This window comes from Gavia stellata, chromosome 2, assembly GCF_030936135.1.
Source record: "Gavia stellata isolate bGavSte3 chromosome 2, bGavSte3.hap2, whole genome shotgun sequence".
Lineage (NCBI taxonomy): Eukaryota > Metazoa > Chordata > Aves > Gaviiformes > Gaviidae > Gavia > Gavia stellata.
This window is the reverse complement of record NC_082595.1, coordinates 37,534,576-37,547,909: the sequence shown is the minus strand read 5'-3', so window position 1 is coordinate 37,547,909 and position 13,334 is coordinate 37,534,576. Positions and strand designations below refer to the sequence as shown.

At 40.8% G+C, this 13,334-nt stretch overlaps 1 protein-coding gene across 1 annotated transcript in view; it reads right to left on the bottom strand.

Annotated features, from left to right (window-relative positions):
- AGPAT4 (1-acylglycerol-3-phosphate O-acyltransferase 4) overlaps nucleotides 1–13,334 on the bottom strand; it is a 59,173-nt gene that overhangs the window by 20,075 nt on the left and 25,764 nt on the right. Inside the window, exons 3-4 of the mRNA XM_059835435.1 lie at nucleotides 6,991–7,152; nucleotides 4,017–4,170 (exon numbers count right to left, since the gene is read on the bottom strand). Of these exons, the coding sequence (XP_059691418.1) occupies nucleotides 4,017–4,170; nucleotides 6,991–7,152 (316 nt within the window). The remainder of the gene's footprint in view (nucleotides 1–4,016; nucleotides 4,171–6,990; nucleotides 7,153–13,334) is intronic.

Below are 13,334 nucleotides of genomic sequence, written 5' to 3'. Positions count from 1 at the left end.
TTTGTGGACATGGTGGATTATGCCAGAATGATCATCCAACAAATCAATCTACAGGCAATGAGTATGCCTACGTACAGCTTCATACTAGCACACAATGATCTGAAGAAAGGAAATGATTGGGAAAGGGAGGGGAAGAGACAATGGAATTCACTGTGTTGCTGGTATGACAGTCACCTTGACGCAATCCTTTGATTTAACATTTCATTGCTCTGGTCATCTTGGTCAAAAATCACTCATCCTCTCAAACTTGGTAGCTTGCTCAGGAGGATGACCAGGAGCCTCACTAAACATTGAAAAAAAGCCAGGACTAAAGTGCTGCTCACGGGACAGCAAGTCATTGCAAAACCCCCAAACACCGTCATACTGAACTCCATAAGAACATTACCGTGGAATTTGTTCTCATGCGTTCCCTCTAGGACAGTAGTTCCCAGCATGCACAATTGGAGGAAAAGGTTGACAACTTGGAATTATCTACAGTCCATCATAAGGCATATTTTTAAATACAAGTCTTAACTAAATAAAAACAGCTGAAAGGAACCACCTGCTATACAGCCAGGCAATAAAAGTAACAGTTAAATATATCTTTTGCAATATTTATGACATTTATTTTTACTGTAAGTAATAGATGAGTGTTTTAGAAACAGGTATGTATTTTCATTTGCTTCCATGAACAGTACACGTAGCAAACTCTACAACCTAACAGCAATTTATTAAGACAGCAAACAGCTTCTAGAAATGAAGGTCCTGGGTCCATACTACCAAACTGGTAGAAATGGCCACCGATAAAAATGTCAGAACAAGTTAAAAAATATTAAAAGCACTCCTTTAAGAATCAAACTGTGTGCAGAGATCTGAATTCGTGAAAGTAAGTCTCTGAGGAGAAAAGAATTCCATTATCACTTATGAAAGAAATTAATTGGTAGGGAAGGTTCTTTTCTTGTTATTTTGTGTGAAAGATATTTTTATCCAAATATATCTGCTTACACTGACAGATACGGCACCACTGGTGTGGAGGCAGATTCCCATGTATGCACATTAAATAAACTCCTTCTGAAGCTAAGGTTTTCAAAACAGATGGACTTGCCAGACTGATGTCACCAATGCCTGTTTCCAACAGACACAGAACTACTGCACCAGATAGCATTAAGAGTTGATGCAAAGTTTCGAAAAGGACCAACCTGTCATCACTGCTATTGTGGGTGAATTACCTCCACAGTCACAGAAACCAGCATCCATCCATCCTATAGTACTACAGCCTCAGACATGTTGAATCACATCCTTGTCAGAAAGGAGGAACAAAGCATAGAGGAAAAGGAAATGCTGACTTCTGTCACACCCAGCTTGGAACTGGATCCAAACATTCGGCTTGCCTTTGCTGCTATGTCATGCTGCAGCTATCTCCCTTAGCAAGGTGCTGCAGCCAGGCCTGCCACCCCTTGTGAAGAGCAGAAAGTGCATTAGCCTAAGTGGCAGGCCCCAAAATGGGCTCAGGCAGCTCAGCACCAGTCTCTCATTTTGAGATGTGCAGGGATACCCCACTGCAGACTTGGCCACTGGAATGGATGTGAATCATACCCCAAGAGAGACAGGTCAGCCTGCAAGAGTCATTCTTGTAGATCATTAGAGATGTCACTGAACTGAAGTTATGAACATCTGCATGTTGCCATTGCTGCTTCTGCAGACAGAGCAGCAATTCAGCAGTCACACTGATGCTGATTGGAACAAGTAATTTGAGGCTGTAATAGAGGGATCCAGTCACTTGCTGTGCTACGTTATAAGGCAGAGCATAACAATGAGACTCAAGGGATTTATAGTGAACAAGTCAAATAGTACTATTTACCAATGTAAATATTCAAAAGAAAAAAAAATGCCCAAATTACTACAGCATATAATCTCTGCATATATTGACACCTACAACAACACGCCACTGCTTATAATGTGGGTACCAAATGTCAGTGCAGGTTAACAGAGATAAGTGGTCAAATCCTCAGTATTCATGCAAGAAAGGAATAATTTCTAGATAGAACTTAGATTTCTAGATTATGGACTGTCAAAACAGACTTCCATCACGTTCTCTATTCAAAAAACATTTATGGACTTCCTTGTTACCTGTACATATTAATGTTACAAGGAGCTCTAAAAATAAGATATTGTTTACAAAGGCCTTTCAAAGGTTCTTCCCATGTACCCCTTGTCTCTATAGGACAGAAACATATAGTAACCCAGACAGTAACTTATCTTTGCAAAAAGTGACAAGGCAAGTAAAGCAACGTATCCAGAAGAATTTGCAACACTGATCTGGGGTCATCAGCTGTTTCCCTCAGAGGTTTGTTGGTTGGGTTTTTAAGCTATACAATTTCAACAAAAACTATCTATGAGAAGTAACAACTTTCCGTGCTTCTCCTTGAACCCTCACAGGGAAATATTACCTTATTAGCCTTACTCTGTTTGATCTAGCAAGTCATAGCTGCTGGTTTGAGGTAGTAACATACACTTCTCTTAAGTATGTAAGTCATCTACCAATCTCCGTCTTCTTTTTCTGAAGGTATTTCAAATATTCAGGATCCTAAGAAGTGTTACTGTAGTGTATCGCATGAATGCCCAAAATTTTTTATAAATGTCACTGGGGTTCCCTAAAATAGTTTCCTTTTGAAACATTTTGCCACAATCAGCGACTTGTCCACAATCATACCATGTTTTGCTTGCTTTACACAGAGTAGTGAAAAGAACAAAATCACCACCAAAATAACCTGTCCCTGATTGCTAGCTTAGGGCATTGGAGGTCACAGAGTTTTGACTCAGCTTTTCTTCAATGCCTCAAGTCTACCTTCCCCCACCCTCAGCAAAACAGTTGCCCTTATTCAAAAGGGAAGGTTAAACTGTGCCCTTAAGGGAGTTGCTGGATGCTGCACATAACTTACTACTTCTTCACATATCTGAAAAGAACCAAGCTATACTATCCATTTCGGGGGTGGGAAGTTGTGGATGCCTGACAAGCTACAACAGTGATATCATCTACCTGACTTGCAAGAGGATATGTAGGAGAAACATGACAGACAGCAAGACAGCTGACTGCAAAGTTTTTTTTACAGCAGCTATCCCAGATATGCCACATGAAAACATCTTCAAAGACAAAAGAAGTTTTGACATTAACTTCAGTCAAGCTAGAACATTTTCTTCTAAACCACTTTATCTTTCTTACATATCAGCCTTCTAACAACATACAACTCTACCAAACCCCAAAGATATTGTAGCACTATGGCTACTTAGGACTGTCTTTCCTTTGCCCATGAAATACACAGCAGAAGACTTTGATGGATTGTATTAGTCAAAGAAAATCACTTCAAAGGCATGTGTGCCATATCCTTACTGATGTCACTTTAAAGTTGGCAAATGCAAGTAACCAGAAGTAACTGGGGGGTGGGGAATTCAGAATAACATTAACAAAGAAAAACTTAGTCATGTTCTGTAATGTAGAAATAATTTATTTATAAATATTGCCTACCTGTATCTTTAGTCGAGGTCTACTCCCCTTCCCCAGCTCCACAAAGAAACTCTACAGAGTACATCTATACTGAACTTTAAAGCAGAATATTTTTTTATTTTAAAACGGTGTTATTTGAGGCAGATACTTACCACAAGAAAATATTTAAGACACCCTGCCTCAGATTCTCTAGTGATGTATTTGCTTCATTTAGGATAGGATTGCTTCGTAAATATTAGGAAATATTATCCTTTGGCCATAGATATAAAACTTGCAACTTGAGATCCCCTGGTACACACTCACAGTAACAGAAAACAAAACAAAAACTAAAAAAAAAAAAAAAATAACCAAGTTGCCCCAGGACTTTGTTAGTAAAACCTGATCTTTAATTTTCACAGACTAGTGGAAGAAAGGTCAGAAAGGATCCCAGGGCTTTTCTGCTAGGACATGTGCTACAGGGAAAAGAGCATGGCAAAGCGACAGCAGTTAGATGAAATAACCATTTAGCATTGTTTCTTCTGACTTTCCTTACCTACATTTCTCAAACACTGCACGGTGACAGCAAATCCTTTCGTTCGTGGCAGTAGGTGATACTTCAGCTTGGGCAGGCCTTTGGCTTCAGCTACCTGCATACTAATCTCATGCTTCTGTTCCGTGAACCTTGTGCCCTCACAATGAATCAGGAACTAAAACCAAGACAGAAATACAGTTAGACAGCAGCTCAGGTCTTCTACATCTGTCTTACCAGAGGCCTCTCTAATTCCTGCCAACACAGCCCAAATGAACACTGCTAGCAGGGACAGGTGTAGCCACATACACATTTAGGTAATTTAATTGCCCCAGAGGAAAAAAAAAAAAACAACACAAAACAAAACCCTCTCAATTGCCCCCACCCATCCAATCATCCAATTTACCATCCTATGGTTTGAACTCTAGCCTTTAACATCTGTTCTGCTACTTGCTATCTCTCAATGAGATAGCTACTTGATTTCTCTAAATGAGTCATTCCATCTCTAACAAGATGTTAGAAAACACTCAAAACATACCACCTGTTGCAAATCTCACAGTGATGGTCAGGTGTTCGAGTGTCATGGTATCTAAAACTTGGTAAGTGTCTAAACCAAACACATTTCTAGGAAATGCTTCAGTGCCCAGCTTGCTTCCCCTCACTCCAGCCTGCTTGCTTTCACTATGGCATGAGGACCACTGAAAACTGCAGACGGTAACTTTGATGCCAATGACTGAGCTGATAACAGAAGTAAAGCAGCAGATGTGGGACAACTGAAAGCTTCATGCCCTTATGTATACATATGTAGAAGTGCTCAAACACAAACAATTACAATTTTGCCACTGGCAGGCAGGGGAGAGCAGACAGATCTTTGGAGATTTACCACTTGCTCATCTGCTTTCTGCCAAGCCTGATTGCAAACTAACACAGAGAGCATTGCCAAATCACCCAAGCTAAGTCCTCTAACCCACACCAAAGATTTAACCAATAAAGACAGAGAGACTGAAGAAAACTAGCCAAGCAGGCAGATTCAGTTCCAGCTCATCTAAGAGCACTTTTACTCATTTATCACATGCGTAATTTTAAATAGCTAGATGAAACAAAGAAACTGATGAGAAAATCCTTCTAGCCCACTTAGCATGCTCTGTCTTTCTACCTTCCAAGGTGCTATTGCTGTGCCTTTTGACATTATGTCACCATACAAAGGCAAAATTAAAGCTCCAGACTGCAACAACCCCAGGTGTACATCAATAACTGTGTCTCTCTTACTACAGGTATAGCTCCTCCTTAGTAATCCCTCTACAGCAGTATATAAAGAATGATGGTAGTTTGTCCTCACCAATCAGTGCTGAACTGCCTAGGTGTACAGAAAGGCATTCAACACCTTTTAAGAGTCACAAAGCACAGGCAAATCCCTGTGAGAGATTACAACTAGAAACTAAGAATTGTCCCTTTGCTAGACAGCCTCCTGCCTGGAAGTCATTTAATCATTATCCAAGCACAGAGCTTAGTTTCACAGAATCACTAAGGTTGGAAAAGACCTGTAAGAACATCAAGTCCAACCATCAACCCAACACCACCATGCCCACTAAACCATGTCCCACAATGCCTCACCCACATGTTCCTTGAACACCTCCAGTGAGGGTGACTCCACCACTTCCCTGGGCAGCCTCTTCCAGTGTTTCACCACTCTCTCAGTAAAGAAATTTTTCCTAATATCCAGCCTGAACCTCCCCTGGCGCAACTTGAGGCCATTTCCTCTTGTCCTGTCACTCGTCACTTGGGAGAAGAGACCAACACCCACCTCTCTGCAACCCCCTTTCAGGTAATTGTAGAGAGCGATGAGGTCTCCCCTCAGCCTCCTCTTCTCCAGGCTAAACAACCCCAGCTCCCTCAGCCGCTCCTCATAAGACTTGTGCTCCAGACCCCTCACCAGTTTCATTGCCCTTCTCTGGACACGCTCCAGCACCTCAATGTCCTTCTTGTAGTGAGGGCCCAAAACTGAACACAGTATTCGAGGTGCGGCCTCACCAGCGCCGAGTACAGGGGCACGATCACTTCCTTACTCCTGCTGGCCACACTGTTTCTGATATAGGCCAGGATGCCATTCGATTGCTTAGCGCTCGTTTAAATCAATGACAATTAAATACACACAAAAAAAGGTTTGTTTCAGAGAATAAGAGATACAGCATATACATCTTCACTAGGAAACCATTTCTTAAGTAATAGCTTCTGTAGGCCTTTGTGAGGCTGATTTTAAGGTACCATTTCCTTAACTGAATCCCTCTCTCACAATCACCAGCTCAGGATTTTTCTGATTACTGAGAAAAAATTCAAAGGCTTTTCATTACCAGACCAGGAAATGCCAGGCAGGCTCAATACCAAAAAATTATGGTGATGCAAAAAAGTAACACTTCCCTGTTACTGAAAGGTGATGCCAATCCTCTCCCTGTAAGGCAGCCAATGGCCCCAGGGGCCACTTCTCTGACCAGGTATTTATCTGTGGCTTCCACTTCTACTGGGCCATATCTGACCTAGCACCTTCACAGGAATGGCAGAATCACAGGGAAATGGAAGGAGAAAATACTAGTATGAACTCAGCAATCTAAAGTGAGAAGGGAGCTTAGGTAAAGAATACAGCTCATGTTTCAATACAACATTGTCACATGCATCTGTTACACTACCATGAACCCCTGCACCTACCCCTCTCCAGCTCCTGCATTTACAGGACCACAAAGTTTACTGAATGGATCACAGTGGAGGTATTTTTGCAATAACATCTTTAGGGCTCCATACAGAGGAAGAAAACAAAGACAGAATATTACATGGAAAATTCAAGAGAGAATTCAATTCTTAGAGAATACTCTCCTGATACTGCCAGGAGGCTCACAAATCAAAGTTCTCAGGAGCAACCTGGTGACTATCACATATTTTCTATGCCCTTCATCCCTCCCAAGCACTACAACACCTCACACTCCACTTGTTTGTCGTCGCTCACCCAAAAGTTTTCAGGGTAGTCCCGAAGGTTCAGCAACTTCTGCATGACTGTTTTCCGATCTTCCTCCCACTTACGCTTGCAGAAGACTATCTCTAGGAAATACCACATCCAACCAATGATAGGCATGTAGGAGAGTTCCTTCTTTGCAAGCACTTTGGAACTCTGCAAAATGGAGTCAAAGCAAGGAAAACAGAGTTATACCACTTAGAGTTCTCTGTGGGTATGACACATACACAGTTAGACATTAATATATTGATTCATATTGACCAGTCCCAGTTTTAACAGCAGTGGAAAAGCAAAACAAAGAAAAAGGTTTTCCTCATATGACAGAATAGTCAAATCTAATCTCAGATATCTTCATGAAAGAAGACTTCCAGAATTAAATATATATATGTGTGTGTGTGTGTGTGTCTAACCTTACTCAAACCCTGAAACCCAAAAACACAAGCCAAATTCCTTCAAACACTGAGGAATCCATGCAAAAGATCCAAACCACATAAAACAAAACTCTTAATTCAAGCAGACCTTGGCAACTCAAGTTCCTTTAAGATATTTTGCAGCTATACTTCTCCCCAAAGTTGAGACATCTCGCCATGACAAAAAAACTATTCTGAATGAGAAGCGGAGTCACAGAGCCACTGCTGCACAACAATATACTGATGCATACACATGGTTTACCAACGGAAGAAACCTTAAACAAAACTTGAAACAACAGCAGCAATAAAGACTTCATTTGTGTTTAGGTTTGTTTATGGAAGGGCAGAAATACTTACACTAGTGAATTTCTCTTCAAAGTATGCTTCTGGAGTCAAAAAAAAAAGTAGTACTGTTCCTGTCTCACAGGTGTGACAAACTGAAGTGATTTGCCCAGACTCTCCAGAAGTCATCTATGGTTTATCAAGCATTCAACAAGTTTTCAAATCTGAAATCTGCAGAACTTAACTCCGTGATCATCTCAGACTGACATCCCTTTGGGCAGGAGAACTGATTCCACTTGCTCCTTTCCTGTCTTCCAATCCAATCACTTTGTTATTCAGTGAATAAAATGGCACACATGTCATGTGTGTGTATAGAAGTTGTTGCTTCAGCATTTCCTGAAAACCAGTGACATTTTCTTAGAGGGTAGATGGAGCAATTACAGTCCAGTTTCTAGCCATGATATCATTATAAGCTATCCCATCAAGGTGCTCTGCAGATGGGTTCCAGGACATCGCATCCATGACCAGTAGGAATTATTTAGTGGTAGAAATTGCCAACAACAGAAATTATTTGCTTTTATTTTTTTGATCACTGTTGTTCATTTGGTTACTAGGGGAAGAGACTTGACCTAATTTTTTTATCCCAGCTCATTTCTCTCATCTGCTCTCCTTCCTTGAGGAGGAAAATACCTTAAATAATTAAGCTATCTAAAAGCTCTTAAGACTGGAAGGCAAGTGCACATCACATAGCTTCACTAGTAACTGTTACACAGAAGCAGAGCAGATAACATGACGCAATTCCGATTCTAAGAATGCAGGAACCATCTCTGTCAAACATGTAAGACTTTGTAATAAAGCACTCCCTCCTCATCATTTGAGGATTTCAGTTCTAGGCCCAGATCAGGACTACAAACCCAGCTCTCCCACAAGGAGCAGCCATAGGATTCAGCACACTTTCTGCCATTTCAATTTCAAGCCATGTTGGGTGTTAGTCCCCACTGCATGGCAGCAGCAATGCTGCGCCCAGACTCCTCTTCCAGCTCTCCAAACTGGCCACAGAGAAACAGGCTTTCCTCCCACCACTTTCCTTAGCTCTCTGGGGTTTTTCCCCACACCACTGTTTTCCCTTTTCTCAGTTACTCTTAATACACGTAATTTTCTTATTCCCAACATAAATTTAAATAGTTCTAGCATGTATCTTTAAAAGCCTCCAAAGAGCATTTTTTGTTGTAGGCCACGTACATGTAGGCCAGCTTCCATTCAAAGCACACAGATCAGTTCATATGCTCTTCCATTCCTCTCACCCGTACATGCCTGAGGAAGGCAGCTGAGCCAAGGCTTTGCCCCAGGAAACCCCAACAGATAGGAAGTGTTTCTAGCTGAGCAGGGAGGACTAGAACCTACTGCCTGCCTCAGCCACAACCAGGGCAGCTGTCAGCCGCAGCCTAGCGCAAAAGCCACTGCACAATGGGGCAAATAGCAACAGTGTCACAACCAAAAAAATAGAAAAAAACCCCCCATGCTCTTAAAGTTTATTTACAGTAAGTGCTCAGTATCATAAGACCTACCATAAACAAGTGTAAGTGTGCTCTGCATAGAACGTACAAGGCCTCCAGATCACAGACTCAGAAAAGACAATCTAATAATGCTTCCTCCCAGACTTTCAAACGCAAGAATCCTAGTCCAAAAAGCAACCTAAAGTAACTACTTCACCACAGCTATTTTCTAATGTTTTGCATATTTTAAAGAACCTATGAATTAAACAAGGGGCAGGAGAGAAGTTGCCACTGTTGTTTTTTTCCCCAGCGAAACAAAGAAATGACATTGTGAGCTAAGGTGTCACACAGAGCAGGTATAACCACAAAAGCAGAATAGATGTTTGAATTCTTCCCCAGGGCACGTTCTTATTCATTCTCTGTGCCAATGCATTTTTAAAATTTAAAAGCACTCTTTTAGACATGTGAATATACTACTCCTAAGACGCACAAAAAAAGAAACTAAATCCCTTTATGCTATTTTGTGCACGCCATCTATCCTAGGAGTAGAAGGAAGGCTAATGACACAGAACTAGTAAGAGAAAGGAAACTCTTCAGTGAGTTATACTTGCAAGACTGCTCTCATGTGGGAGGTTATACATCAGGCCTCCCCTCAGAAGCTACCATCTCTCTTACAATAACTAAAGCTACAATCTATTCTGTTTCAGGTGTCTATCCATGCACAGATCCTGTGTAAATACCTGAGGGGAAAAATGCAGCTCTAGTTGACTTCGGCCACTAACCTTTCCTTTATCAAAATGCTTTGGTAAATATGTAACAGTCACCTCTAACCTTCAAATACAGCTTGTTCAACAGAATAAATTTCATTTAAAAGTGTTGATTTATTCCATGTAAGCTGCCTTCTTGAAGGTGGTCCAACACTTCCAGTGCTCAGAACGGTGTAATTCCATCTGATGTTTAATGAAATTATCACTGGATGGGGAAAACTTGTCTACAGTAGTAGCATTTTAATCCAGGTTAATTAATGCCTTTTGGCCAAATTTGTTCAGATGGAAATACCCATGAAGTTCGCCTTTTGTGAATGACTGCACTAACATCACATAAAAAAAAAATTTTTACAAGCTTACTTTAGATGCATTTGCACAGCTATGCCGTCACAGAAAGAAAATCTTGATTTATATGTTCAGCCTCACGTTATTCAACACCTCTTGATCACAGAATGCAACAGACAGCATTAAATAAACCTGCAAGCTGAGGATGTCTAACAAAATTTGTTCCACAGTTTCAAAACAAATTCATTGCAGCTGCAAACCATTAGCAGCAGCAATTTGTCTCTTAAGTTATTTGCTCTCCAGGCTGCCCTTAGCATTGACATACTTTTGATAATCCATTTGCTCTATTTTTGAAATACAGCACTCCTTCATATTATACTCTCTGGGACATCAAGATGGAAAGATATGTTTCTTTAGTCTCTCAAAGCTATGGTTCCAGAAATTTAGTTAGGTTCCTAATTTCTAATGCTTCATATTGAATAAAACTTTTCCATGTTGGAAAGGTAACACAGCAATATTTTAGAGGATGTATGCCCAAGCATATGCTAAGATGCTGTGTTAAATACAAATAGTAGTGTAGTTTTGGCTGCCTACATGAACAATTACATAACTTATATTAAAATGTACAAATGAACTACTGTGTTCACACACCTATCAGTCCCATACAATAACCTAGCAAAAGTCTCTTCTCACACCTATATTTAAGGCCATGCTCAGTTTTTCAACAGCAAGCTTCAACATAAATAACTTTTAAATAAAATTTGGATTTCCTGGCATATGGAACAGATAGTTATGTTAAAAATTATTACATGTGCTTAGCAATGAGAAACTTAAAGCAAGATAGTTAACAACCAGTTTTTCGTAATGGTTTTCTGCCTTGTCTACCCTGCCAAGGAACAAACAACTATGGCCTCTTTTGGAAATGCACATATTTTGATGCCAATATAATGAGCCACTCAGACTAATGTTTATGTTTTGCCAAGGTAGAAAGACCACCAGCATTAATAACTTGAAACTCAAGACACCAGAAGATGAACACATAAACCAGCAGATTTAGCTTTAAAGTGCAGGCAATTTTTGCTAATATAGTCTTCATCTCAGAAAAAGGGTTACTAAAATTACTAAAAAAAAAAAAAAGGCAATATTTTATCACTGCCTGGTCAGATCAAGCAACAAAGCAAAAGGGTACAGTGAATCCTGGTAGGGAGCATACCAAATGTGCTTTTGGTGTAAGTCCTGAATAACAGCTCCTTCCACAGAACATGCCTATGTCCTGATTTCAAATTCTGGTGCCCAGTGGGTCTGTTTTCAAAGGAATGCTTAGCACACACCTTGAAGAAAGTAAATGCTACTAATTTGTTTAAATGCTTATACAGTAGCTAGGCTGTCCACCACTAAGAAGAAGGTAACTCCTAGGACTGGAATGTCACAGGCAGGAAAAGGGAAGGGCACAGCAGAGGGCAATGACCTGTCACCAAAACCACATCTCTATTTACACAAAAGAGCAACACACAAACACCTGAGTCTGCATCTCCCCCAGCCATTACACCAGCACGGGGTGGAAAAGCAAAGCATCCACAATACAACCATCACAGTCACCCTGGCTCAGGATCATAACAACAGCCCTGCCTTTTATTAGGAAACACTGGCATGGACAAAGCTCCATCCTATTGGGGATATGCTGTTTCTGACGCTACAGAAAGCCAAGTTGGCAGCACAGCTCCTCCTTCCCTCATAGCTTGTTGCAGCCACCTCTGTGTCAGGAGGCGTCAGGACTCAGCCATCCCTGTGGACATCCATGCTGCCCACAGCAGCATAATGACAACTTGGCATCAAGAACACCTATGTTTCCTCCCTCCTGCACACATCACTGAAGTCTGGCAGCACAAGGATGCAGGTACATGTGGCTTCACAAAAAACCCACAACTGGAATACACATGCAAGACATTAATAGTTTGGGCTGAACACAGGTTTGCCTGAAATCCTTGTCAACTTCTAGTTTTTGCGAAGTTCGCTTCCTTCTAAGATTTGGTGCTGCAAACAATTACACATCAGTAACTTCAGCTGCACAGAGCCCAACTGAAGCTAGCACGACAATCTCAGTGGCTACAATAACTTGCAAAAGTAAAAGTGAGCACAGAATTACTTCTTGATGTGGTTTTCTCTATCTCCACTATAAATGAATGGATCTCTGGCTCTCATTCAATACTGTCAACCCAGTACCTTCTAGCATTTTCAATGGGTGCCCCAAAAGTATCATATTAAAGACAAAATTAAAAAGTAAAATAAATGTTAGACTTGCCATTCTTTTCTTTTTTTTCCCCTCTCCTCCACACACACATTTCTTATATTCTTAGCATCTCCTTTGGTTATTTTTGCTTGATTTTCTTCCACAGCCATTTAAAAGCCTTGATGAAAGCAGAGAACCTCATGCCATCAAAGTACAAGAACTGAGTCATCAGAAGAGGACTCGGGTTCACAAACCTTAAAACAACATGCAAGAGACTATGCCACCCCCACCCCACCCCCTGCAAACAGAAAAAAACCCCAAAATTTCATTTATTAAAAAAACCCCTCACATTGATAGAGCATTATAAATCTGTTGGGACTGTGGCAATTTGGCTATAAGGAGAAAGAAGAAAGCTGGTACTGGAGAAGAGAGAAGCAGCAGAACAACGCACAGATTGAATGTTGCAACTAAGACCAGGAGGGACAGTTTTCATATCATGATTAAAAACATAGAGGAAAAGGGAAATACTTTTTTCTTTCGGGGCCAGAAGGGGCAAGAAAGGTTTAAGGAAGTTTAATTTTGGTTTTAAATGAGCAAAACCAAGCAAAAAAATACAGTTCTTATTGGCTTCATTTAATAAAAGTTCAAGCTGTAAAATACTGAGAGTTTGGACACAGACTTGGAACACCGTTAAGAGCACTGCCATTGCTGCCAGGGCTGCAGGGTACAGCTGGATGTCACAACAAAGCCATTCTATCTGCCTGCTGCATCTGAGAACAATCAATCCCACTCCTTCAGCTGTAAATTGTCTTCACCTTTGCCCTCTTCCCCCTCCCCAGTCATCTCTCCTTTTTTCATTGGATTAGTT